Consider the following 27,123-nt stretch of genomic DNA (forward strand, 5'->3'; position numbering starts at 1 on the left):
AGGAGAATAATACCGATATTCATAGGATGGACGCAGACAAAAGGCAGGTCAAACAACAGGGGCGATTTCCCTGACGAGCACCCCCATTCCATGGTGGCTGAACACATGCCTGGCAATCTTTATCTTGATGTTCATATCAATGGGGACTAGTATATCTGATGTCTCTATGTTCCGATAATACTGGCCCCCCCAATGATCCCAATAACTAGGAAACAAGTCTAAATGTGGTATGCTCTACAGTGTAATAGGTGGGGGATAAGGTACAGCCACGGTGAAGAGGGGGGTCCTCTTGTCAGGGCAGTCACCCCACAGATAGGCAGGGTAATTGTGGGGATATAGACTACCACTTGACTGTTGGACCTGCGTAAGTCTGCGTACATCCTATGAATATCAGTATGATTCTTCTAACTATGTAATATTATTGGCCTACCCGTTTCCCTATATTGATTTATTAAGCGCATACACACTGCCCATTTTGCCATATTTATAATAAAATCTACATTTAAAAAAAAAACCAAAATAAAACACAAAAAAACAGATTTGGCATCGCTGTGTCGACAAAAGTCCAATCAAAGGAACGCATTATTTACCCTGCGCGTTGAACGGGTCACCCCGTCTCCAAGGAAAAAATAGTGTAATAAAAAGCTATTAAAAATTCACATGCAAAAAACAAATGCTCACACAACGAAGGCGACAAAAAAAATAGTTATGGCTGTCAGAAGGAAATTTATTATAGATAAAAAATATAAAATTTCAAAAAAGAAATTTTATATAAGTAGTACTGCAAAAAAAATGGTATCAGAATAAAGTTGTCTTTTGCTGCAGTGTGTACGCCATAGAAACAAGATGGCAGAATTTTTTCTTTCCATTTCACCCCACTTAGTTTTTTTTCAGTTCTTCAGTAAGGAGCCGTGTCCTCAAGGGGTTAAAGGGAACCCGTCACGTTCCCCACAGCAACATAAACTAAGTAATGGTCCTATTAGAGGACGTGACAGGGACCTGGGTGATGTATTTTATAGACTCACCTGCTCCTGTGAGCCTCGTAGGTCACCTGGAAAATCTGACTCTTTTCAGAGTCTATGGGACAAGTGCACACCTGAAAGAGAGTCCGATTTCTAGTGCCATGTGATCTTCGAAGGACCACTCTGCTGGATCACGGGCGAGTTTGAAAAAAAAATAAAAATACCTCACCCAACTCCCTGCCCAGGAGCCCCCCCCTACCCCCAAGATAAACTATTGCACCCGGGCCCATGAGCCTTCAGCTACGCCCCTGCCTGGCAGCTTCACTCCCCTGCTGGTCTTTACTATTGGCTACAGTAAGCCAAGCCGGAGGTACCTTACCAGGGACGTGCGACCAATCCCTGCCTCACTTCGAGCGAGGCAGGTAGGACTTAGTTTTTTGTTTTTGCTGCATTCTGAGCTGATCTCAATTCTTTTACTGCCCAGATAACCCGCTTAAAACTATTTAATTCCTATAAAATGCCTTAATACTTTCAGCACTAAACATTTTATAACAATAGAGTAACGGGGCAGTAAGAATGGGCATTTAATAGAGATAAGCGAGCGTACTCACTAAGGCAAACTACTCGAGCGAGTAGTGCCTTATGCGAGTACCTGCCCGCTCGTCTCTAAAGATTCGGGGGCCGGCGGGGAGATCTCTATCTCTCCCTCTCCCCCCCGCTCCTCCCTGCTCACTCCCGCAACTCACGGCTCTTCCCCCGCCGGCACCTGAATCTTTTGAGACCAGCGGGCAGGTACTTGCATAAGGCACTACTCGCTCGAGTAGTTTGTCTTAGTGAGTACGTTCGCTCATCTTTAGTATTTAACAAATCAGTGTATAGAAAATTTCACCAAGACTGATAAGTCACACACCAAAAAACAAAACAAAAAAAATAACTATACAGCAGTGTTTTTTCTTGGAGATTGCGCTTACTAGGGGAGCGGGATACATTGTTTTCAATTGTATTTTAATAAAAATTCAGAAGTTTTCACAACATGCTACCAGAAAGTTTCCAAACGGTCTGTCACGTGGAATACGTCAAACTAGATAGGTTTAGTGTAGCCTTCAGTGCAAGGGAAAGTTCTTGTTCCAGAAGCTGATGAAGAGATACACCGTCATGTGAATACACCCAATTTTTTCCAGTCCAGTCATATCTTTTGGGTCCACTGAAAAAGAAAAAAAGTCTGGTCAGAGGTGCATTTCAAGGGTAAGATAAAAAAAAAAAAAATATATATATATATATGTGTGTGTGTGTAACATATATCGAATCTAACCGATCCAACCAGCCTATAACGTCATTTTCCTGTGCGTTAGAACCACCCCAAGACCAACTTCACACGGGCGTATTTGTGTGCGCAATACGCAGAGAATAGAACCCATTGATATCATTGGTTTAATTCACATGTCCCCATTTTGCACACATATTTTGGTCGCACACACAAAAAAAAATGCGTGCTGCTCAAATGCATGCGCAATACACCAGGACAGGCGCAAAACACTGCCTTATTGCACACGAAATGGAACACATCTGCAACGCATTAAGACTAATTAGCCATTTCAATCAACACATTTTTCTTTGCAGTGCGCAAATGAACATTGTTTGTTCCGCAAAGAATGCTATGTTTAGGCGTGTGCGAATACGCTTGTGTGAAGCCGGCCTATCACTGATATGAACAAGCCCCGGGTCATCTAAATGTAGCTCTACTCACCTGGTGGGAGAGGACAGCCAGATTTGTCTATTTGGCGTCTGCTTATTGATTACATATGTTCCAATGTTCCCTCCAACTTTAATTGTAAGAACCCCGTTCTGGCAATTCAACCAAAAAGAAAAAAAACTCATTAGAATTGCAGAAGTATGTATTGTTAAACTGGGACATCCTGTTTGGTATGATGAACAATGAAAAGCCAATGCCACACCACGGTATTAACCCCTTCCCAACAGCATAACAAATATACAGTGGATATGAAGAGTTATCAGGACAATCCCATTAAAAAACATAGTGAAATCTTTTACAGTGGAACCCCCCCCCCCCAAAAAAAACCAAACAAACTAGAATAATGCAGTTACAGAAATATGCACACCCTAAAACTAATACTTTGTTGATGGTTGATGTATCCTTTGACGTTATGATAGCATTCAGTCTTTTGGGTGGGTGTCTATCCGCATGGCACATGTTGACTTGGCAATCTTTGCCCACTCTTCCTTGCAAAAGCACTACAAATCTGTCGGATTGTTAGGGCATCTCCTGTGTAGCGCCCTCTTCAGGCCAACACAGAGATCCTCATTGGGCTTCAGGTCTGAGCTCTGGCTGGGCCATTCCAAACCTTTGATCTTCTGGTGAATCCATCCTTCTGTTGATTTGGAGGCATGCTTTGAGCCATTGGGTTACTGAAAGGTGAAATTCATCTTCAGCTTTTCAGCCGAGGCCTGAAGGTTTTGTGCCAAAGTCGACTGATATTTGGGACTGTTCATAATTCCCTCCACCTTGACTAAAGCTCCAGTTCCAGCCCCAAATCATATTTCCCCTTCCACCATCTTCACTGTGGGTATGGTGGTCTTTTGGTGATGCGCAGTGTAGGCTTTGCACCAAACATACTTTTTGGAATGCTGGCTAAGAAGTTCCCCTTTGGTCTCATCAGACCATAACACGTTCTCCCACATACTTTTGGCAGACTTGATGTGGGTTTTGGCAAAACAGTTGAGCTTGGATGTTTTTCTTTGATTTACACGGGAAGATGATCACTCAAAGATCGCTCAAACGACAGTTTGAGTGACAGCTTTGAGCGATCATTTTGCATAAAAAAAAACTCAGCTACTTAAATACCAATTATGTATGCAAATGAAGCCTTCACTGAGTGCAGCTATTATCTGAGCTCAGATCCCTTGTTCTCCATGGGGAAACAATGCTATCAGCAATCTTGGAGAACTACTGACGATAAGAGTAAAGGACGATTTTTAGGTTGGATTGAATTTAATGATCAGCTAGCAGTGCCCGAAAAGCAGATGCTGGGCGCATATTTACACAAACCGAGTATCGCTAAAACGATCGCTGATTAGCGATCATTGGCTGGTGTAAATGGGCCTTTGGAAAATGCTTCTGTCTTGTCCCCTCCCCCCACAGCCCAGACATATGAAGAATACGGGAGATGGTTGTCACATGTCAATGCAAATTACAAAAAATATAATATGTGTGTCAGAATATAGCAACAGAAAACAATTCTTTACAAAAAAAAGTAGCAAAAAACATAATATAAAAGACATAGAAAAAATCTAGAAGTTTGTCATTGCCATAACTGTACTGACCTGCGGAATAAAGAACATATATGATTTTAGAGTACCACGAACAATTTAAAACCTAAAATACCCCCAAAATGACAGAGTTGTGTTTTTTTTCTTTTGATTTCACCCAAATTAATTTGTGAAAAGTGTTTAAGTATATTATATGGTGCCATTACAAACATAAGGCTCTTCCTGCAAAAAACAAGCCCTCATACATTAGGTCAACAGAAAAATAAAAAGTTATGGCTCTTCGAAAGTGGGTATGCAAGAAAAAAAAAATGTTACTGTTAAAGGGGTTAAACAACTCAAGCTGTATCGTCAGATCACATTGGTCTAGGCCGCGGTGGTTTTGGACTGCGTTTCAGAACAAAAGTGCTCAACAGATCAAACTGTACAAAGATTTCTGCCGCCATTGATTTCAACATTACGGCCGCCTGCAGAAGAGCGGGTCGGATCCGGCAGCGAGAATTCTCGCCGCGGGACCCGACCCGAGAGCCTGCAGGGACGAGCGTGTACTCACCCGCGCCTGGCGGCCCCGATTCTTTCATGTTCCGGCTGCGGCGCAGACCGGAGCCGGCGGCCGGGTGAGTGCGTGCCCCCGCACAAAAATAGGACATGCCGCGGTTTGTTTGCCGCGCGAGATTTCGCGCGGCCAAACCGCGGCCGTCTGCATAGGAGTGCGTATTGTAATGCACTCCTATGCAAACTTTCAGTGGCGGAAATCCCGTGGCGGGATTTCCGCCCGTGTGCAGGCGGCCTACCTCTAATTTTCTGAAATCTGATCTGTGCCAACAGGGCTTAATTACCCTATAGAGGTCTAGGGGTCCGTGATGGTCTGGGATCACAGACTCCCCCAATGTAGTCTTGGGTATGTAACTAACAACAATTCCCTTATTTGTACCTTAACATATTGAAGAAAAACAACTAAATAGCCAACATATAATAATGTGCAGGAGGACAAACAAATCCTTCACTATTGTTGTTACCGCACCAACCTGAAGAGCGAACATGGCCCTAAATTACAGGCTGCAGCTCATCAAACACGTGGCCAGAAATTACTGTACTTAATTTAAGATCTGGATTGGCTCTTTTCTTTAACACTACAATGGCTTCTCTGTTCAGGACGATCTCGTCCAAGGAGGTTAACAATCTCATTTAATTCCGGGCTTCTATCCTATGACTAAATGTGCTTACGCAACACCGAGGAGGGCCGCGCCGCCTGGACATGGTGTTCCTGGCCAGAGAAAGCATGAGCACAGAAGTCAACCCGCTTAAAAAAAGGCACATAAAAATCAGAAAGACCCTACTGAAAATGTATGTATTTGATGCAGAACTCAACTCGCCTTAAGTGCATTTTTAACCCCTTAGTGATGTAACTACATTTTAGCCTTAAGAGCCAGTAAATCATCTCCCCTTTTATGTTACAGGGGGTCATCATTTTTTTAAATTTTTTCATCAATGTAACTGTATGGCACCTTGTGTTTTGCAGGAAGAGTTCTAGTTTTATAGGAACCAGTTTCAGTTTATTATATGGAGTTCAACAACGTAATTTTTTATTTTTTTTTTGATGGGGGCAATGTAAAAAAATAATTTCACCGCTGTTATTTTGTGATTTATTTTTATGTCGTCATTCACAGTGTGGAATAAATAGGTTATCTTTATTATGAACACAACAATACCAAATTTACAGCGGTTTTATTATGTTTTACTACTTTTGCGCAAAATATACACTTTTTTTTTTTAAAAACATTAAAATATTTTTGTGTGGAGCCACATTCCAGGATCAGAGCATTCTTATTTCTCAGTTGACGGAGCTGTATGAGGCCTGTTTTTTAGGGGACAGTTTGTGGTTTTTAGGAGTCCCATTTTGAGGTATACATGATTTTTTTAAAAATTATTTTTAATTTCTGTTTAGGGGGAAGCAAGACGATCAGCAAACGGCTCTTTTGGCATTGTTTAATGGAATTTTCCATGCTTGTTCAATAATGTATGGTTTTATAGTACAGGTTGTTATAGATGTGGCAGTACTAATTATGTGTAGCTTTTTTTTTTTCTTCTTTTTAATGTTTAAGCCTTGTGTAAGGGGAAAAAAGTTTTACAATTTGAATGAGCTCTAAGGACTCATGTCCACGGGCATAATTGAATTGCGGAATCCACACGCATGTCACACGCACGTGCGATCCACGGTTCAATCAGCCCATGGACAATCATTGGGCATCCGCAGGTAATTAAATACCTGCGGATGTCATTTTTTTCTGATTTGCGGATCACACGTGTGGGAAAAAAAATTGCTGCATGCTCCATTTTCCTGCGGGTCCCACATGGACAGCTTTCATTGAAGTCAACGGAAGCTGTTCTATCCACGGCACACCGGCAGCTGACACTGCGGACGTACCGCAAATCCCGCAGGAAAGCAGGAGATTTAAAAAAAACCGTAAACTCCACTGCAATTGGGTGGCGGCGCACCAGCTGGCACATCTGCACACATGCCAGCGTGCCCGCCCACATCCACAATGGAGAAGATGGAGGGACCTGCACAGCCACGCAGAGGATCCAGACAGGTAAGCAGGGTCCTCTTGCCGTGGGCAGGGTCGGATTTCAATGCAGGCTCCCACCCATGGAATCCGACCTGCCCATGGATATGAGGCCTTAGGCTTGCAGTATCTCTACTGCTAATAGAACGTCTGCCTGTACTTTGATCTTGTTAAAGGGGTGGTCTCGCGAAACAAAGTGGGGTTATACACTTCTGTATGGCCATATTAATGCACTTTGTAATATACATCGTGCATTAAATATGAGCCATACAGAAGTTATTCCACTTACCTGCTCCGTTGCTAGCGTCCTCGTCTCCATGGTTCCGTCTAAATTCGCCGGCAGCTTGCTTTTTTAGACGCGCTTGTGCAGTCCAGTCTTCTCCATTCAGCACGAGCCGCTTCAGTGTGCTCCCCGCTACAGCTCTTCTGCGCATGCGCAGACGAGCTGCCACTGCTCGGGAGCGCGCTGGAGCGGCCATTCTGTACCTTCCTCTGTTAGAGGAAGGTGCAGAGCTGCCGAGCTGTCCGGAGAAGCCGCCCAGCTGTCCCGCCGTCCAGCTGTCCTGGTAAGTGATGGGCCGGGGGGGGGGCTGCCGCTGCGCCGGGCTGCCGCTGCGATGGGGGGGGGGGGGGGGGCTGTCGCTGCGATGGGGGGGGGCTGTCGCTGCGCCGGGGGGGGGCTGTCGCTAGGCCGGGGGAACTAGCGCTGGGCCGGGGGGGGGCTGTCGCTGCGCCGGGGGGGCTGCCGCTGTGATGGGGGGGGGGGCTGCGCCGGTTACCTGCTGCCTGGCGGTGGGTGACTGGTCGGCGGCTGCGGTGAGTGTGGTCGGCGGCTGCGGGGCGTCTGGTTGCCATGGAGACACAGCTGGCAGCGTCTCGGGAGCGCGCACGTCGGGCTGCAGCGAGCGACGAGAAAAGAGCCGGCGGCCATCTTGGGGAAATTTTTATAAGTTGCTGAAACGCTGGAACGGTAAGTACGAACCAGCTAGAAATGTCATTTACAGGGGGGCTTAGTAATGTGTACTTAATGGGGGGGACTGGGCAAAAAAAAAAATTCACTGCTTCCTCGAGACATCTCCTTTAAGTCTTGTCATAGGAATATTGTGCAGCTCCAAATCATGGACATCAATATCCACATACGGCTTACATATTAATGTGTGGACAGGAAGTCGTATAATGTCCGTAGACAAAACCGAACAGCTACTGGCGTTCAACCTGCTTTATGTACACTAAATGGCCTTTGTAGAACTTACACGCTTAGCTACAGCTACCGTACTTATAGCTGGGCCAGTGCGCCACCTAGCGAAAATGTGCCTATACTACAAGTTAAAAGGAATCGGTCACCGACTTTTAAGCCTCATAAGCTAAGCTGGTATTATTGTATCTTGACGCCAACAGAAGTAGAGGTGGTGTCAAGATACAGGGGGTTTGACAGGGCGGTGACGCCATCTTTTTTGTGATTGGCTGCACGTGTTCATCCCTTTCTTCTGCTCACAGGACCTGCTCCTTGTCCCGGTGTGACTTCAGCGCTGCTGGGAGGGTGCCGGTGCCTACAGTTACAGCAGGGTCAGGAGCTGTCAGCAGTGCGGCTACCATCTGGAGCTGTAAGGACCAGGAAGGGGCGGCAGGGAGAGTGACAGCGGCCCCCCTATTAGCAAGTGGAGGTGACATTGGCGGCCAGAGCATGAGCTGTCAGCAGGGCGGCCACCAGCAGAAGCTGTAAGGAGGAGGAAGGGGAGGCAGGAAGAGTCACAGCCGCCCCCCTACAAGCAAGCAGAGGTGACAACGGCGGCAGGAGCAGTCAGCAGCGCGTGCAGCAGCCACAGCCATTAGCAGGAGATGTACGGACAAGGAAGGGGCGACAGGGAGAGTCACAGCAGCCCCCCTACAAGCAATCGGAGGTGACAGCAGTGGCAGGAAGAGGAGCAGCACAGCGACGAGCAGCAGCTGTATGGTTGAGCAAGGGATGGTAGAGAGACTGACAGTGGCCCCGCTACAAGGCAGCGGAGGGCATCAGCTTCAGTCATGCTTCAGCGCTGCTGGCACGCCGGCTACAGTCACAGCGGGGTCAGAAGCAGGACCTGTGAGCCCGAGCAAAGGGAGAATGCTGTGCAGCCAAATCAGAAAAAGGGGCCGTCACCGCACTGTCAAACCCCCAGTATCTTGACTCCACTTCTACTTCCGGTGGCGTCAAGATACAATAATACCAGCTAAGCTTATGGGCTGAAAGTAGGTGACCTACTGAGCCCGGAGATGTAAGTGTCATACTTACCTCCCCCATTGCTCCTCCGGTGTCACAGCTGAAAGTCGACGCTCAATGCATTGAGCAGTGCGCCAACTAGTCCAACTGTTCTAATTTTATAATAGGCGGACTACTTAGTGAGCCACTCAATGCATTGAGCATCAACTTTCAGCGGTGACACCAGGGAAATGACGGGGAGATAAGTATAACACTTGCAGGTCACCTACTTCCAGCCCATAAGCTTACCTAATAAGGTAGATGACAGTCTCGTTAAAGGAATCAATCACTACGGCTCTATGAACGGCTTCAGTCTTACGGGAGCCTTGATGGATATGACAAGATTTATTTAGTAAAGTATCTGGACAAACCACAATGGATCAATCTGGTATTTATTCTCTCCTCTCTCCGTGGTCAAAATGTTTTTTTTTTCTTAACTAATAAAGTGATGTTTTTACACTTAAATTTTGATTAACTACAGAAGCCGGACCGATCCCCATTCCCTCATTATAGTTGAATCTATACATGAATACTTCGGGTCTTTGTCTGTAGTGGTCAGTTAAATACTACCCTATATAGCAGTAAAGTGCGACCTACTGCACTCCAGCTGTTCTGACACTACAGCTCCTTATACAGGGTATAGTCATCCCTGGATCTCAATACTAGTGCCCTATATTGAAATTCTAGTGCACTTGGAAAGGAAGGCATGGATGCACTACATGATGGTATGGTGCTCGGGCCCCTGGGGCCCTAGGAACAAATTTTGATGTTGTGTTGTGGCTCCTGTAAAAGAATAAAGCCCAGTTGCAAAGTAGAAAAGTTGCACATGAGAAGCAGAAATCTGCTTCCACGTCTCTCCAAGTCCCGTGGGACCGCTGCTATGACTGGAGTAAGGAAAGCGTACTGGAAGTGGCCTCCTTCTGCTATGTGGGGGCAGATCATCCACGAAGTCATCCACCACCTGCAGGAGATTCAGGTACCGATCCATGCATGTACTGTAGCAAAAGGCCACTTCGAGTGCACTTTCCTTCAGGGATAGCAGCGGTCCCACAGGACTTAGAGAGACGTGGAAAACAGATTCTGCTTCTCACATGCTACTCATCAACTTTGCAATTGGGCTAAAGTCCCAATGTCCACGGGTGGATTTGAATTGCGGAATCCGCGCAGGGCACCCGCACAGACAATCTGCGATTCAAGCCTCCCATTGGGAGACATGGGTGCCAGCAGCTGAATGTAAGCATGCAGATTTGTTTTGCGGACCTTTCAGTACGGAATACAAATCACAGCGCGCTCCATTTTGCTGCGGGTCCCTTGCGGACTGCTTCCATTGAACTCAATGGTAGCCGTCCGATCTGTGGCCCGTTCACAATTAAAATGCGTGTAGGCCGCGGATTCCGTGGGAAAGCAAGAGATTTAAAAAAAAAAATCTCTACTGCGCATGTGCGCAGGCCGGTGCGCCTGCTTACATCTACAAAAAGGCCCGGACAGGTACGCAGGGAGGCCAGCCGTGGGCAGGGTCGAATTCTGCTGCGGGCTCCCGCATGTGGAACCCAACCCCCCCATGGACATGAGGCCTCACTCTTCATCTCTTACAGGGGATACAATACAAAATTGAAATCCATGTTCTGGAAGCAGTTAGGTGTACTGGCAGTGCCACAACACATATAGGGGCACAGCGTGCATACTACTGATCTCTAGAGTAGTACACAGACAACTGAACCTCAGTCCGCAGGGGGAAAAATATTGGTTTGGAGGCAGATATTGGTGTAAACAGGTGATCCAAATGAAGGAGAAACTGAACAATTTTATCGATAATAAGATGGAAATCCGTTTCTTAACACTTCTCACATTTTCTAGCATTTCCTTGATGTGCAATTGAGATAAAGTGCATTTAATGCACTCATTAATCACTTTATTCATGAAAGGTCTGCTTCCGTCTCGTATTTGGGAAGTTGTTGCCTGCCATATGCTCCCTGTAAGAGATAAATAACATTACGTGTCGGCCATGTAACGGGGCTTATAGAGGCGGTGCCGAACAGAGGACCCCTCTCTGTGATGATCATATACCTATCAGGGCATAAGGAAAGAACATATCTCAGGACAGCTTCACATCTGCATCAGAAGCTCCAGCCGGAGGTTCTGTCGCCGATCCGGCTCAACATAGTGGAAGAAAATGCATGCAGGGCTTTTTCTTACACCCAAAAGCCGGGTGGAAAGTGGGCCGACCCCATTATAGTCAATGAGGTCTGCCACTGCTGGGTTCCGTCCTGAGACAGAGGCGATTAGCCATGGGAGATTCCCCTTTCCTGCTCCATAAACGGAGCTGGAAATTGGAAACTCTTCAGCGGATGTGAAGCCACCCTTAGTTAAACATCTCGTTCAACACCCAAATAAGAGAATGTGTGATAAAATGTAATATTAATTACAACACAAAGAAACAACATACATTTATAAAGAGAGAGAAAATAAAGAATAGATACTTACCCCAAATGTGACATCATAATCACTTGGTGTGAAGGACTGATCAGCCAGATCCTCAAAGAACTCGGCGAGGGCGCACAACGTATCTGCTGCCAACCGCTCATAGGTGGTTTCATCTAAAGTACTAGAAACAAGAAGCACAAGTCAGTGCAAACAGCAAACTAACGGAAGCATGCAGCAAGGACCCGGGATGAGCCCACCCTCACGCATCTCCTCTATAGACCCCGGCATTACAGAAGTACATCATGTGCTTGGGGAGGCTATAAACAGTGCGGCTATTATCTGTAGCACATGACGAATGAACACGTTTATATGACACATTGGCGCACTTATGATGGACACAAAGTGGCCTCTCAGGTTGCCGAGGTGGAGATCAGAGAAAAATATTTACATGGTAAAGTTAAAAGCAAGCATAAGACCGTGACCCCTGCGCTGGGCGCCCCGCGAGGTCATGACATCAAGAAAGTTGTGCAGCATGCAGAGCTTAACTATTCTTGTGGTCAAGAGAAACCGAGATAGAAAACCAGTGGAGCCCGGAGGCCATTCTGATCTGCCACATCCAACTACTGTCCAATATGTATGGAGGCCGTAGGCAGGGCCTCAGGGCTTATTCACACGGACGCATTACCGCATGCAAAATTTGTACGCGATATACGCAGTGAACAGGACCCACTGATTTCAATGGTTTCACTCCCATCAGCGTATTTTGCGCACGAGCATTTAGCTTGCGCACAACAATTTGCAGCATGTTCTACTTTTGTGCATACTGCGCACGAACATAGCACATATGAACATAACTGCCTACTGAAATCAATGGGAGCGTGCTTGCCTGCGTTTTTTTGCACAGGCAAATATGCACAAACATGCAGACGCAAAAAGGGAAATGCCCATCACACAAATGCATCAACAACCTTGTGAAGCTGGCCTTGTGCTCCTTTTACACGGGCCGAGAGGCTCGTGATTCTCGTTTGCCCGAACGAACAAGCTGGTGACGTCATCAGCAGCTCGTCTACGCTCGTGCAGTTCTTATTCCCACGTGAACCTTTGAACGGTCAGTATTTAAACTGCACAAGCCGGCGTTGATTTTTATGCCGGCTGAGACCAAACGACAAATGAGAAGCGTACGATTTTCGTTCATCGTTGGCTCACATCTTGGCCGGCTGCACACGACCGGGTTGGGTTCCGGATGTGGAATCCAGCACAGGAATCCGACTCTGTGCCCAGCTGGTGACCCCGAGTACCTGTCTTCTGTGCTGTGGATGGTCCGGACGACTTACCGTCAGATACGCGCAGTACAGATTTTTTTTTTTTTAAACCACTGCTTTTCCTGCGTCATCAGCTAGTGTCATTGACATTTTCCCCTGCTTTTCCCGCATCATTGACATTGCGGAAGGGCTGTGGGTTGGACGGCTTCCATTGACTTCAATGAAAGCCGTCCACATCGAATTTGCTCAAACATAGAGTTTGTGCAAGTGGAAAATTACAATTAATAAAACATGCAAAAAAAGCGCTTTTCCATAGTATGTTATGGAAGGTATTTGCTGCGGAACCCAGAGGTTCTGCGCTTGTCCCCCCTGGCCATGAGCCAGTCAGTTCACCCCGTCCGGACCCAGAAGACACCCTTCTCCGCTCCCACCTCCATGAATCTAATACATTACTTGGAATATTGTGCACAGATACATTGAGACCTATTGTGCACAGATACATTGAGGCCGCACCTGCCGGTACTCGTCAGCGTCCCCGCTCTTCTGCTTGTAGTTACTGCAAGGGCTTTGTGGATAGTTTGTACTTGGAGGTTGGAGCATACTGGACTCTGGAAGAAAAAAATGGAACATTATGATATAATGGCTGCCCTGCAATCTTATCTGGCTGTCACATTCACTTCTGTACTTGTGAAGTTCTACATACAGTTCACAACGTCCCACAGAAGAGGAAACGGCCCCGAGGGGTGGATGAAACATGCACTGACAGCATTAAAGCCGCCTGCCAACTATTGCGTAGGTCCCTCGGGTCACTGAAACAGCTCTGACCCAGCAGGGCACAAACCCTGAAGGCTCCTCTGGGATCAGACATGAGCAGCTAATCCTTTACATTGACCCCGTCAGGGACAGCCGGGCGCTGCAGCCCGCCGCTCTTTCCGCATATCCTATAGAAGCGAATGGCAGCTATAGAAACAGTGTAGCACAATGTGTTATACTGTTGCCATAACGCCCCGAATGTAACACGTTGTGTTACATGGTTTCTATAACTCCCATTCGCTTCAATAAGAGCGGCGGGCAGAAGCGCCCGGCTGTTGTCGTAGTTACCGGTGGACAGTAAACTATAGCAGCGTTTTCCTATAAAAAAAAAGCTAAGATGGCAATACCTGTAGAAGGGATATTCAATGTAACCATTCCACTGAGCTGTATAACACATATACCATAGCAGGGCCCTGGCAAGGGGGGCAAACATTACATACATAGTAACATACATAGTTTGTAAGGCCGAATGCAGACAATGTAATAATAATAATAATAATCTTTATTTGTATAGCGCCAACTTATTCCGCAGCGCAATGTCCATCTAGTCCAGCCTGTCTATCCTCCTGTGTTGATCCAGAGGAAGGCAAAAAACCCCAAGAGGCAGAAGCCAATTAGCCCTTTTGGGGAAAAAAATTCCTTCCCGACTCCCTAATGGCAATCAGACTGTTCCCTGGATCAACCTCTAATAGTTCCTACTAGAGATGAGCGAGCACCAAAATGCTCGGGTGCTCGTTATTCGGGACGAAATTATCGCGATGCTCGAGGGTTCGTTTCGAATAACGAACCCCATTGAAGTCAATGGGCGACCCGAGCATTTTTGTATTTCGCCGATGCTCGCTAAGGTTTCCATTTGTGAAAATCGGGGCAATTCAAGAAAGTGATGGGAACGACACAGTAACGGATAGGGCAGGCGAGGGGCTACATGTTGGGCTGCATCTCAAGTTCACAGGTCCCACTATTAAGCCACAATAGCGGCAAGAGTGGGTCCCCCCCCCTCCCAACAATTTTTACTTCTGAAAAGCCCTCATTAGCAATGCACACCTTAGCTAAGCACCACACTACCTCCAACAAAGCACAATCACTGCCTGCATGACACTCCGCTGCCACTTCTCCTGGGTTACATGCTGCCCAACCCCCCCCCCTGCACGACCCAGTGTCCACAGCGCACAACAAACTGTCCCTGCCCAGCCTTCAGCTGCCCTCATGCCACGCCACCCTCATGTCTATTTATAAGTGCGTCTGCCATGAGGAGGAACCGCAGGCACACACTGCAGAGGGGATGGCACGGCTAGGCAGCGACCCTCTTTAAAAGTGGTGGGGCGATAGCCCACAATGCTGTACAGAAGCAATGAGAAATATAATCCTGTGCCACCGCCATCAGGAGCTGCACACGTGGGCATAGCAATGGGGAACCTATGTGCCACACACTATTCATTCTGTCAAGGTGTCTGCATGCCCCAGTCAGACTGGTAATATGTACCTTAACAGTAACCGCGTTGGTGGTAATGTGGTGGTGACTGCGGACCTAGTAGCGCGGTTTTATTTTGTTGGTTTTCGGAATGTGGCCAGGATTAAGTGGGCCGTGGCGGGGGGATGGTGGGGGGGCTCTCTTGTTGTGTCGGTAAAGGTGAAATTCTTGGACTGCCACCAGACGAACCAATGCAAAGGCATTTGCCAAGAATGTTTTCCCTGTTGGAGGAGGAGGGGGATGTTTTTGAGGCACTACGTGACCTCTCCACGTGTCCGTGGTTATATGCACCTTAACAGTAACCGCGTTGGTGGTAATGTGGTGGTGACTGCGGACCTAGTAGCGCGGTTTTATTTTGTTGGTTTTCGGAATGTGGCCAGGATTAAGTGGGCCGTGGCGGGGGGATGGTGTGGGGGCTCTCTTGTTGTGTCGGTAAAGGTGAAATTCTTGGACTGCCACCAGACGAACCAATGCAAAGGCATTTGCCAAGAATGTTTTCCCTGTTGGAGGAGGAGGGGGATGTTTTTGAGGCACTACGTGTCCTCTCCACGTGTCCGTGGTTATATGCACCTTAACAGTAACCGCGTTGGTGGGAAATGGCCTCGCCGCCATCATGTCTTTGGGAAGCCTCTGTTTCCACACCCCAGAGACATACCATTAGCAGCGGTATAGGCAGAGCCCAGAATTCGTAACATTTCAGCCGTAGCATTAGGACAGGCCCCACTAACATATCACTAGCAGCATTATAGGAGGAGCGCAGTCTTCGTTCCATGTCAGCAATAGTAGCACTCAAGACAGGCCCCAGTAACAATTCCGAAGCAGCAGTATAGCGGGAGCGCAGTCTTCGTTCCATGTCAGCAATAGTAGCACTCAAGACAGGCCCCAGTAACAATTCCGAAGCAGCAGTATAGCGGGAGCGCAGTGTTCGTTCCATGTCAGCAGTAGTAGCACTCAAGACAAGCCCCAGTAACAATTCCGAAGTAGCAGTATAGTGGGAGCGCAGTCTTAGTTCCATTTCAGTAGCTGCAGTATAGCCAAGGCCCAAGTTACATTTATGTAGCTAAAGTGTAGGCCAACCCCACACACACTTCTGTACCATGAGTGCAGGCGAAGAACATACAAATTGCTATGATTACACTGTAGGTGAGGGCCCCAAAAAATTGGTGTACCAACAGTACTAATGTACCTCAGTAAAAATTGGCCATGCCCAACCAAGATGGCAGGTGAAACCCATTAATCGCTTTGGTTAATGTGGCTTAAGTGGTAACTAGGCCTGGAGGCAGCCCAGTTTAACGAAAAATTGGTTCAAGTTAAAGTTTCAACGCTTTTAAGAGCATTGAAACATACAAAAATTGTTTAGAAAAATTAGAAGAGTGAGCCTTGTGGCCCTAAGAAAAATTGCCCGTTCAGCGTGATTACGTGAGGTTTCAGGAGGAGGAGCAGGAGGAGGAATATTAGACACAGATTGATGAAGCAGAAATGTCCCCGTTTTGGATGGTGAGAGAGAACGATGCTTCCATCCGCAGGTGCAGCCTACGTATTGCTTACGTATCGCTGCTGTCCGCTGGTGGAGAAGAGAAGTCTGGGGAAATCCAGGCTTTGTTCATCTTGATGAGTGTTAGCCTGTCGGCACTGTCGGTTGACAGGCGGGTACGCTTATCTGTGATGATTCCCCCAGCCGCACTAAACACCCTCTCCGACAAGACGCTAGCCGCAGGACAAGCAAGCACCTCCAGGGCATACAGCGCTAGTTCAGGCCACGTGTCCAGCTTTGACACCCAGTAGTTGTAGGTGGCAGAGGCGTCACGGAGGACGGTCGTGCGATCCGCTACGTACTCCCTCACCATCCTTTTACAGTGCTCCCGCCGACTCAGCCTTGACTGGGGAGCGGTGACACAGTCTTGGTGGGGAGCCATAAAGCTGTCCAGGCCCTTAAAGACTGTTGCACTGCCTGGGCTGTACATGCTGCTCGATCTCCGCACCTCCCCTGCTACCTGGCCCTCGGAACTGCGCCTTCTGCCACTAGCGCTGTCGGATGGGAATTTTACCATCAGCTTGTCCGCCAGGGTCCTGTTGTATAGCAACACTCTCGAACCCCTTTCCTCTTCGGGAATGAGACTGGGAAGGTTCTCCTTATAGCGTGGGTCAAGCAGTGTGTACACCCAGTAATCCGTAGTGGCCAGAATGCGTGCAACGCGAGGGTCACGAGAAAGGCATCCTAACATGAAGTCAGCCATGTGTGCCAGGGTACCCGTACGCAACACATGGCTGTCTTCACTAGGAAGATCACTTTCAGGATCCTCCTCCTCCTCCTCAGGCCATACACGCTGAAAGGATGACAGGCAAGCAGCAGGGGCACCGTCAGCAGTGGGCCAAGCTGTCTCTTCCCCCTCCTCCTCATCCTCCTCATGCTCCTCCTCCTCCTGAATGCGCTGAGATATAGACAGGAGGGTGCTCTGACTATCCAGCGACATACTGTCTTCCCCCGCCTCCGTTTCCGAGCGCAAAGCGGCTGCCTTTATGGTTTGCAGGGAACTTCTCAAGATGCATAGCAGAGGAATGGTGACGCTAATGATTGCAGCATCGCCGCTCACCACCTGGGTAGACTGCTCAAAGTTTCCAAGGACCTGGCAGATGTCTGCCAACCATGCCCACTCTTCTGAAAAGAATTGAGGAGGCTGACTCCCACTGCGCCGCCCATGTTGGAGTTGGTATTCCACGATAGCTCTACGCTGCTCATAGAGCCTGGCCAACATGTGGAGCGTAGAGTTCCACCGTGTGGGCACGTCGCACAGCAGTCGGGGCACTGGCAGATTAAAGCGATGTTGCAGGGTGCGCAGGGTGGCAGCGTCCGTGTGGGACTTGCGGAAATGTGCGCAGAGCCGGCGCACCTTTACGAGCAGGTCTGACAAGCGTGGGTAGCTTTTCAGAAAGCGCTGAACCACCAAATTAAAGACGTGGGCCAGGCATGGCACGTGCGTGAGGCTGCCGAGCTGCAGAGCCGCCACCAGGTTACGGCCGTTGTCACACACGACCATGCCCGGTTGGAGGCTCAGCGGCGCAAGCCAGCGGTCGGTCTGCTCTGTCAGACCCTGCAGCAGTTCGTGGGCCGTGTGCCTCCTATCTCCTAAGCTGAGTAGTTTCAGCACGGCCTGCTGACGCTTGCCCACCGCTGTGCTGCCACGCTGCGCGACACCGACTGCTGGTGACGTCCTGCTGCTGCTGACACATCTAGATTGCGAGACAGAGGTTGAGGAGGAGGAGGAGGAGGAGGGTGCTTTAGTGGAGGAAGCATACACCGCCGAACATACCACCACCGAGCTGTGGCCCGCAATTCTGGGGGTGGGTAGGACGTGAGCGGTCCCAGGCTCTGACTCTGTCCCAGCCTCCACTAAATTCACCCAATGTGCCGTCAGGGAGATGTAGTGGCCCTGCCCGCCTGTGCTTGTCCACGTGTCCGTAGTTAAGTGGACCTTGCCACTAACCGCATTGGTGAGGGCGCGTACAATGTTGCGGGAGACGTGGTCATGCAGGGCTGGGACGGCACATCGGGAAAAGTAGTGGCGACTGGGAACTGAGTAGCGCGGGGCCGCCATCATAGCTTTGAAAGCCTCCGTTTCCACAACCCTATACGGCAGCATCTCAAGGCTGATAAATTTGGCTATGTGGACGGTTAACGATTGAGCGTGCGGGTGCGTGGCGGCGTACTTGCGCTTGCGCTCCAACACTTGCGCTAGCGACGGCTGGACTGTGCGGTGCGAGACATTGGTGGATGGGGCCGAGGGCAGCGGAGGTGAGGGTGTGGGTGCAGGCCATGAGACGGTAGTGCCTGTGTCCTGAGAGGGGGGTTGTATCTCAGTGGCAGGTTGGGGCACAGGGGGAGAGGCAGCGGTGCAAACCGGAGGCGGTAAATGGCCTTCGTCCCACCTTGTGGGGTGCTTGGCCATCATATGTCTGCGCATGCTGGTGGTGGTGAGGCTGTTGGTGGTGGCTCCCCGGCTGATCTTGGCGCAACAAAGGTTGCACACCACTGTTCGTCGGTCGCCAGGCGTCTCTGTGAAAAACTGCCAGACCTTAGAGCACCTCGGCCTCTGCAGGGTGGCATGGCGCGAGGGTGCGCTTTGGGAAACAGTTGGTGGATTATTCGGTCTGGTCCTGCCTCTACCCCTGGCCACCGCACTGCCTCTTGCAACCTGCCCTGCTGCTGCCCGTGCCTTCCCCTCCGAAGACCTGTCCTGTGTAGGCGTTGCACACCAGGTGGGGTCAGTCACCTCATCGTCTTGCTGCTCTTCCTCCGAATCCTCTGTGCGCTTCTCCCTCGGACTTACTGCCCTTACTACTACCTCACTGCAAGACAACTGTGTCTCATCGTCATCATCCTCCTCACCCACAGAAAGTTCTTGAGACAGTTGGCGGAAGTCCCTAGCCTCATCCCCCGGACCCCGGGATCTTTCCAATGGTTGTGCATCAGTGACGATAAACTCCTCTGGTGGGAGAGGAACCACTGCTGCCCAATCTAAGCAGGGGCCCGAGAACAGTTCCTGGGAGTCTTCCCGCTCCTGAGCATGTGTCATTGTAGTGGAGTGAGGAGGCTGGGAGGAAGGAGGAGCAGCAGACAGAGGATTCGGATTTGCAGCAGTGGACGGCGCAGAACTGTGGCTCGACGATAGGTTGCTCGAAGCACTTTCTGCCATCCAGGATAGGACCTGCTCACACTGCTCATTTTCTGATAAAGGTCTCCCGCGTGGACCCATTAATTGGGCGATGAATGTGGGGACGCCAGAAACGTGCCTCTCTCCTAATCGCGCAGCAGTCGGCTGCGACACACCTGGATCAGAAGCGCGGCCTGTGCCCACACCCTCACTTGGCCCTCCGCGTCCTTGGCCGCGTCCACGTCCTCTAGGCCTACCCCTACCCCTCAGCATGCTGTATTACCAATGATTTGATTTCACAGGCAGGAAATAAATTGGCGCAAGCCTGCAGGTCAAATATAATTTTTTCCCTTTTTTTGCAAAGGAAAGGCCCCACTGTGTATATTCAATGAACAATACGTTTAATAACTGTGGTGTGGCCCAGAAAAAGTGTCACACAACTTTAGTGTAGCAGAGTTATTAACTCTGGCAGAGCAGGTATTTGCCAGTCAGGAAAGAAAATGGCGCAAGCCTGCAGTAAACCGTAGCTGGTTGCGTCTGATTTTTGTACGTTCTCCACGCAGCACACACGTACACGGAGACCTTAGGACTGACACAGGCAGGCCAAATATAATTTTTTCCCTTTTTTGCAAAGGAAAGGCCCCACTGCGTATATTCAATGAACAATACGTTTAATAACTGTGGTGTGGCCCAGAAAAAGTGTCACACAACTTTAGTGTAGCAGAGTTATTAACTCTGGCAGAGCAGGTATTTGCCAGTCAGGAAAGAAAATGGCGCAAGCCTGCAGTAAACCGTAGCTGGTTGCGTCTGATTTTTGTACGTTCTCCACGCAGCACACACGTACACGGAGACCTTAGGACTGACACAGGCAGGCCAAATATAATTTTTCCCTTTTTTGCAAAGGAAAGGCCCCACTGCGTATATTCAATGAACAATAACTGTGTTGTGGCCCTGCCTACACAATTCTGTGCCTGTAGTATCAATGGAGGGTGCAATGCTCTGCACAGACGATTTTTAGAAAAAAAAAAAAATGCAACACTGCTAACAGCAGCCTGGACAGTACTGCACACGGTTAAATTTGGCCCTAGAAAGGACCGTTGAGGTTCTTGAAGGCTACACTCACTCCTAACACTCTCCCTGCCTATACACCACTTCTGTCCCTAATGCTGGGTGCAATGCTCTGCACTGCCGATTTTGAGGAAAAAAAAAACAAAAAACACTGCTAGCAGCAGCCTGCACACAGGTAGATGTGGCCCTAAGAAGGACCTTTGGGGTTCTTGAAGCCTACACTAACTCCTAACGCTCTCCCTACAGCAGCTCCAGCACGATACCACTGTCCCTCAGCTAACTCACAAGGCATCTGAAGCAAGCCGCGGGAGGGGCCGACTTTTATACTCGGGTGACATCTGATCTTCCCAGCCACTCACAGCAGGGGGGTGGTATAGGGCTGGAATAACACTGGAGGAAGTTGTAATGCCTTCCCTGTCTTTCAATTGGCCAGAAAAGCGCGCAAATTTCTCAGGGAAGAAAGTGAAAGTAACCCGAACACCGCGTGGTACTCGTTACGAGTAACGAGCATCCCGAACACCCTAATATTCGCCCGAGCATCGAGCTCGGACGAGTACGTTCGCTCATCTCTAGTTCCTACCTGCCTGTATATCCGGATTGACAATTAACCTTAGATTTATATCCTATAATATCCTTCCTCTCCAGAAAGACATCAAGTCCCCTTTTAAACTCCTCTATGGATTTTGCCATCACCGCATCCCCAGGCAGAAAGTTCCACAGTCTCACTGCTCTTACAGTAAAGAACCCCTTTCTATGTTGGTGATGAAACCTACTTTCCTCTAATCGTAGCGGATGCCTTCTTGTTACCGTCGCAGCCCTGGGTGTAAACAGATCCTGGGAGAGATCCTTGTATTGCCCCCTCATGTACTTATACATGGTTATTTGGTCGCCCCTTAGCCGTGTTTTTTCCAGGGTAAATAATCCCAGTTTTGATAGCCTCTCTGGGTATTCCAGTCCCGTCATTCCATGTACTAGTTTAGTTGCCCTTCTTTGAACCCCCTCCAGCACTGTGACATCTTTCCTGAGCACCGGTGACCAGAACTGTGCGCAGTATTCCATATGGGGCCTGACAAGTGCCTTATATAGTGGGGGGATAATGTTCTCGTCCCTCGCCCCTATACCTCTTTTAATGCACCCCAAGACTTTATTAGCTTTTGCAGCAGCTGACTGGCATTGGTTACTCCAGTTTAGTCTACAATCCACTAGTACCCCCAGGTCTTTTTCCATCTCACTTTTCCCTAGCAGTACCCCATTCAGTGTATATTGGTGACATCCATTTCTCCTGCCCATGTGCATAACCTTACATTTATCCACATTGAACCTCATTTGCCATTTTTCTACCCAAGACACCAGCTTATCTAGGTCCGTTTGTAGCCGCACATGGTCCTCCGAGCCCACTTAGGGATTTCCAACAGACAACAGCTCAGGGGTCTTCTGCAGTGACAGGCAGGCGGCAGCACGTTGCCTGTCATCTATGGAAAGTTCGTTTATGATATTCAAGAGTTGCAAAAGAATACAAATCCTGAGACACGTCTCTAGCGAGCGCAGAAGTGTTGGAAAGGAAACATTAAAGGGGGCTTCCCACTACTAACCCCCCAGCTGTGTCCTTGGTGTGCAGAATTAAGGGGGCCTTCACGCTGGTGATAAAATAGTGCGATGCGAGAGGGAGTGAAAAGGCAGAATTAAGAAACCAATGAGTTTCAATGGCTTCATTCCCATCTGCAAGGTTCTTTCTGCAATACTGCCCAACGGGAAAACTCTGCGATCCTCTGCTGCGGCTGGGGAATCCCTTCATCCCTGCGGGGATGAAGGGATTCCCCGTAGTGATGCAAGGCTATTTTCACATGAAAATGCCTCGCATCCACAGGGCGTTCACATGGTGGAAAGTATGATATTGGGCCGCGAATCACAGCTTGCCCTCGCCCGTCTGAAGGAGCCCTTAGATGGAGGGTGCCAGCTGTCCGTGACACCTGCTCACAACAGCCACGATCAGCACCAATGCGGATCATGGCTGTTAACCCTTTAAATGTCCGATGAGGAGATTTGGGGTGCCATTGAGTAGCCATGGGCCTTCTGCAATGAATAATCTGCCCATCAGGTCCTTCCTAGGCTGCCTGTGGCTTCAGGTCTGGGCTCTGGCCGAGCCACTCTAGGACTGTGATCTTCTGGCGAAGCCATTCTTCTGTTGGTTTGGAGGTCTGTTTTGGGTCATCGTCATGCCGAAAGGTGAAATTCATCTTCAGTTTTAGCCGAGGCCAGAAGGTTTTGTGCCAAAATGGCCTGATATTTAGAATTGCCCACAATTTCCATCCTCCTGACTGAAGCCCCAGCTCCATCAGCGGAAAAACAGTCTTTAAAAAAAGTGTGTAGACTTCTTCTAGCCACTGCAAGTTCAAAAATACCCTTTTCCAATATTAATTTTAAAAAAGCCCGTTTGGTATCGCTGCGGCCGTAACGTCAATATGATACACAACACCAGAATTGTGCTCTTTGGGTCACCCAGTCTCCAAGAAAAAAATGTAATAAAAAAAATAAATAAATAAATAAAAACCGCACATGAACTCCAATATGTTACCAGTAGAAACTGCGGGCGTCCTGCAATAATGGAGCCTCTTACAGCGATGCGGAGAGAAAAAAAAGCGTCGGCTGAAAATTGTATTTCTTTCAAAAATATACAGAAAAAGTAAAACTGCATAAATTTGGCATCTCTGAGCGCTCCGTCCCACACAATACGGGGATTTCGTTTTTGCCGGCAATCCGTACACCGTGAAAAGAAGACCCAACTAAGATGGTGAAACTGTGGGTTTTTTCCCGTTTCATTCCAGTTTTTCAGTACACTATAGTGAGGAGGTAAATAAAGGCCGCATCGTAAGGCCGCTGCACACGGGCGGATTAGCAATGCGGAATCCGGAGCAGCTGTCCACATCTGGATTCTGCAGCAAATACCACCATAACATGCTATGGCAAAATGCAATTTCTTCTACACGAGCGGAAATAGATTGCGATTTTCCGCTCGTGGAGGAGGAATCACAGCATGCTGCGATTCTGTGCAGATTCCTCATGGGCGGCTTCCATTGAAGTCAATGAAAGCCGTCCGACCCGCGGCCCTTCCGCAATCATCACTGAGGAAAGGTCGCGGGATCTGAGTCATCAGCTGTACAGATTAATTAGGCTGCGGACAGGTGTGCGGGGTTGCCGGCCGGGCACAGGATTGGAATCCGACCCGTCCGTGTGCAGGTGGCCTTAAGGCTGGGCTCACACTGGGCGGATTTGCCGCGGAAATTCCAGCGCAGCAAATCCACTTGCGGCCGCTAATCCCGGGATTAGCAAGCCATGTGGACGAGATTTCTCAGAAATCATCCACATGGGACGGCCAATCCGCATGGATTTGCCGTTCGCAGCATGTTCATTTTTTTCATCTTCCACTGCGGCCGCGCTCTCCTCTATGGGAGCGCCAGCCGCAGCAGAAGAGCAAGCAGCCGGGCCGCTTCAAAACCCGCGGCTAAGTGCCACGACTTTGAAGTAGTGGATTCCCGGCGGAAATCTCGCGGTTTTTGGCTGCATGTGAGAACCCAGCCTAAGGCCGGCTGCACACGGCCGTGACGGGCTCCGCCGCGGAATTCTGCGGTGGAGCCCGTCACAGCACCCCCCAGAGACCTCCAAACTTACCTGCAGTCCGGCGTCCTCGCTCCCGCATGGCGCTTCGGCGTGACGCGCGCACGTCATGTGACACGCCGGCCATATCACATGACACACCCACCACGTCATATGACGCGGCGGCGGTAGGCGATTTCACGCTATCTTCCGCTGTGCTACAGCGGAAGATAGCGTGAACGGACGGCTTCCATTGACTGCAATGGAAGCCGTCCGCGCGTACACCCGCTGCAAATAGAGCATGCCGCGGGTGAGGACGGGTGAATTCATGGTGCGGAATTCCACGGTGGAGTTCCACACCGTGAGCACTGAGCTATTAGGTTCAATAGCCGTGGGGAGGAGCCCTAAGGGGTTAAAATTACTCTGCAGTCACTGCTGACCAGGGTATGTGACTGCTGCAGCCAATCACTGGCTATAGAAGGTCACAGCTGCTGCCAGTGATTGGCTACAGCAGTCACATGATCTGATCTGCAGCAGGGGAGAACAGCATTAATATTAATGCGTCACCAAAAAGAGCTGAAATGCCGCTGACTAGTAAGGAGTAGCGGCTGAACTTCTGCTAGCTGCAGAGCTGCGCTCCTATCAGTCACGTGACCAGAGGTAAAGCACCACGTGACTTCCTCTGTGCTGCTTCTACTCACATTGAGGCTCAGACCTGCTCTCAGTGTCACCCGGCGTCCGTTCCCCGCAGCGGCCAGGTGGCAGGGAGCCCGCAGGAGGTAGGCGAGGGCTCTCGGGGCCCTACACAGCACCCGCATCTTCCCGGGAGCACATGGAGTCACTCAACCTCACATCGGGGATGGATTACCTATCCTTAATGCCGCACGGTCCTCGATTTATCATGTCTGAACGTGTGAAGAGCTCGGAGCCCTTCCTCTTCTGCCATCTAGCGGCCGGCTGATGAGTAGCAAGGAGGACAGATGCCATAATGGATTATGTGTTCCAGGGAGCTGTAGACTGCGGGATGGGAGGCCCCCAGGGGCCAGTACAGACCATCCCTTAGGCTACACTCATACGGGCGATATTGTGCAGACCGTCCTTTAGGCTGCATTCACACGGGCGATATTGCGATTGCCTGCGTGCGATTTTTCACAGCAGTGCGACGAGTTTTCGATTAAAAATCACATCGCTTCTGTGAAATTGTGATCCTCCTATGTGCCGTGTTTCTTGTTGACTTCAATGGGAAACCTCGCACGGTGCTCCTATGCAGGTCGCAAAGGCATGCAATCTTATTTAAGGTCCCATTAAGGCCCCCTGTCCACGGGTGTTGTGAAGTCCCGCAGCAGATCTGCGCCCGGGAGCCGCCGCTGAATCTCCGTCGATCAGCCCTATCTAATAGATAGGCTGACCGCAGAGAATCGGGGCAATTCGCAGCATGCTGCGAATTGCCCGCCGCGAGCGGAGAATTGCAATGATTCTCTGCTCGTGGACAGGGGCAGGCGCTTTGGAAGGCGTCGGCCGGCGTGGTTCACCGGCAGTTTACCGCCAGTGTATACACTGTGGACAGGGGGCCTTAAGGCGATGAGGCGCTGCCACGAGCGTATTCGCATTTGTGCATGCCTCAGCGCTGCGTGTTTGCAGAATGAGGGCTCTTTCACGTGAGCGCCGTTTTAACGCTCAGATGGCCGCGCTATAGTCACGATAAAACAGTGCGGCTGAGTGTTAAATCGGGTGAATGGACAGCAGCCGTGAGCACATCATGGCTGCTATCAGCGAGTATGCCGCTGCCCCAACCCCTCTCTTTGCCAGCCAGCTCTCATAGGAGTCTATGGGAGCCGCTGGCACTGTGCCATCAAAAGGTAGGACATGTCCTTTCTTCTGACAGAGAGACATCTCAGTGTCAACAAAAGCGTGCTTTTTGCGCTATCTTTTGCCGCACGATTTTTTTCGGCACGTCAAAAAATAGTTTATCTGAAAGAACTCATAGGAAAGAAGAGTATTACGTCCTGCTACTAAAATGTGTGTGAAAAATACAGAAATGTTAACGAACCCGTCGTGTTCTCTGCATATTGCGCATAAGTTTTTCGCCTGCAAATACGCCGGTGTGAAGGAGTCCTAAGGCAGACGCTCATACCAAAGGACTTGTTAATAACTAACATTTACCATATGCCTACTTAATGCTGTCACTTTTTGTAAATGTCCTTTCATTTTTTAACACGTGGTAAGCCTTCTCAGCGTGATCACACAGGTTTTCAGCTAAAACGCAGAAAAAAGGATGCAAAAAAAATCAGTCCTGCGCATGTCTGCTGGCGAGCCGTCCGAACCATCCGCAGTACAGATAAATACAGGTCCGCGCGGACGCCGGCCGGGCACAAAGCTCCCGCATGTGAATCCGACCCATTCGTTTGCAGCCGACTTAGGGAGCCTGTTAACCCTTTAGGTGTTTCAAAGCAAAGTGGAGGTGAAATGTTCAAATTTATTTTTTTCCCGAGATTTCAAACCATTTTCCTATAACGCAGTGGGAGATAATGGAGAAGGAAAACTCAATATTTCTTAGCCTAATTCAGCAGTTTTTAGTAATATCCCCCATGGGGTCCTACTGTGTAACATGATTCGCACACAGACTGCAGTAACGTAGAAGCATCCTGTGGATTTTGGGACTTTCCTCTAATTAGGACATTTTCCAGGCACCGTTTTAGGTTCACGAGGTGCAGCGACATAAGGAATACCCTTCAAAAGTCCCCATTCTGGAAACGACAAGTAATTCGTCAGGAGGCGTAGTGAGC

At 49.2% G+C, this 27,123-nt stretch overlaps 1 protein-coding gene across 1 annotated transcript; it reads right to left on the minus strand.

Annotated features, from left to right (window-relative positions):
* Window positions 1-1,948: 1,948 nt before the first annotated feature.
* FXN (frataxin) lies at window positions 1,949-25,223 on the minus strand. Its single transcript, XM_066604198.1, has 5 exons — window positions 25,039-25,223; window positions 13,253-13,347; window positions 11,538-11,658; window positions 2,710-2,807; window positions 1,949-2,166 (listed from the first exon to the last, which is right to left on the minus strand). Exons 1-5 carry the CDS (start codon window positions 25,153-25,155, stop codon window positions 2,025-2,027), a joined length of 573 nt encoding a protein of 190 aa, XP_066460295.1. The 5' UTR covers window positions 25,156-25,223; the 3' UTR covers window positions 1,949-2,024.
* Between the last annotated feature and the right edge of the window lie 1,900 nt (window positions 25,224-27,123).

This window comes from Eleutherodactylus coqui, chromosome 5, assembly GCF_035609145.1.
Source record: "Eleutherodactylus coqui strain aEleCoq1 chromosome 5, aEleCoq1.hap1, whole genome shotgun sequence".
Taxonomy (NCBI): domain Eukaryota; kingdom Metazoa; phylum Chordata; class Amphibia; order Anura; family Eleutherodactylidae; genus Eleutherodactylus; species Eleutherodactylus coqui.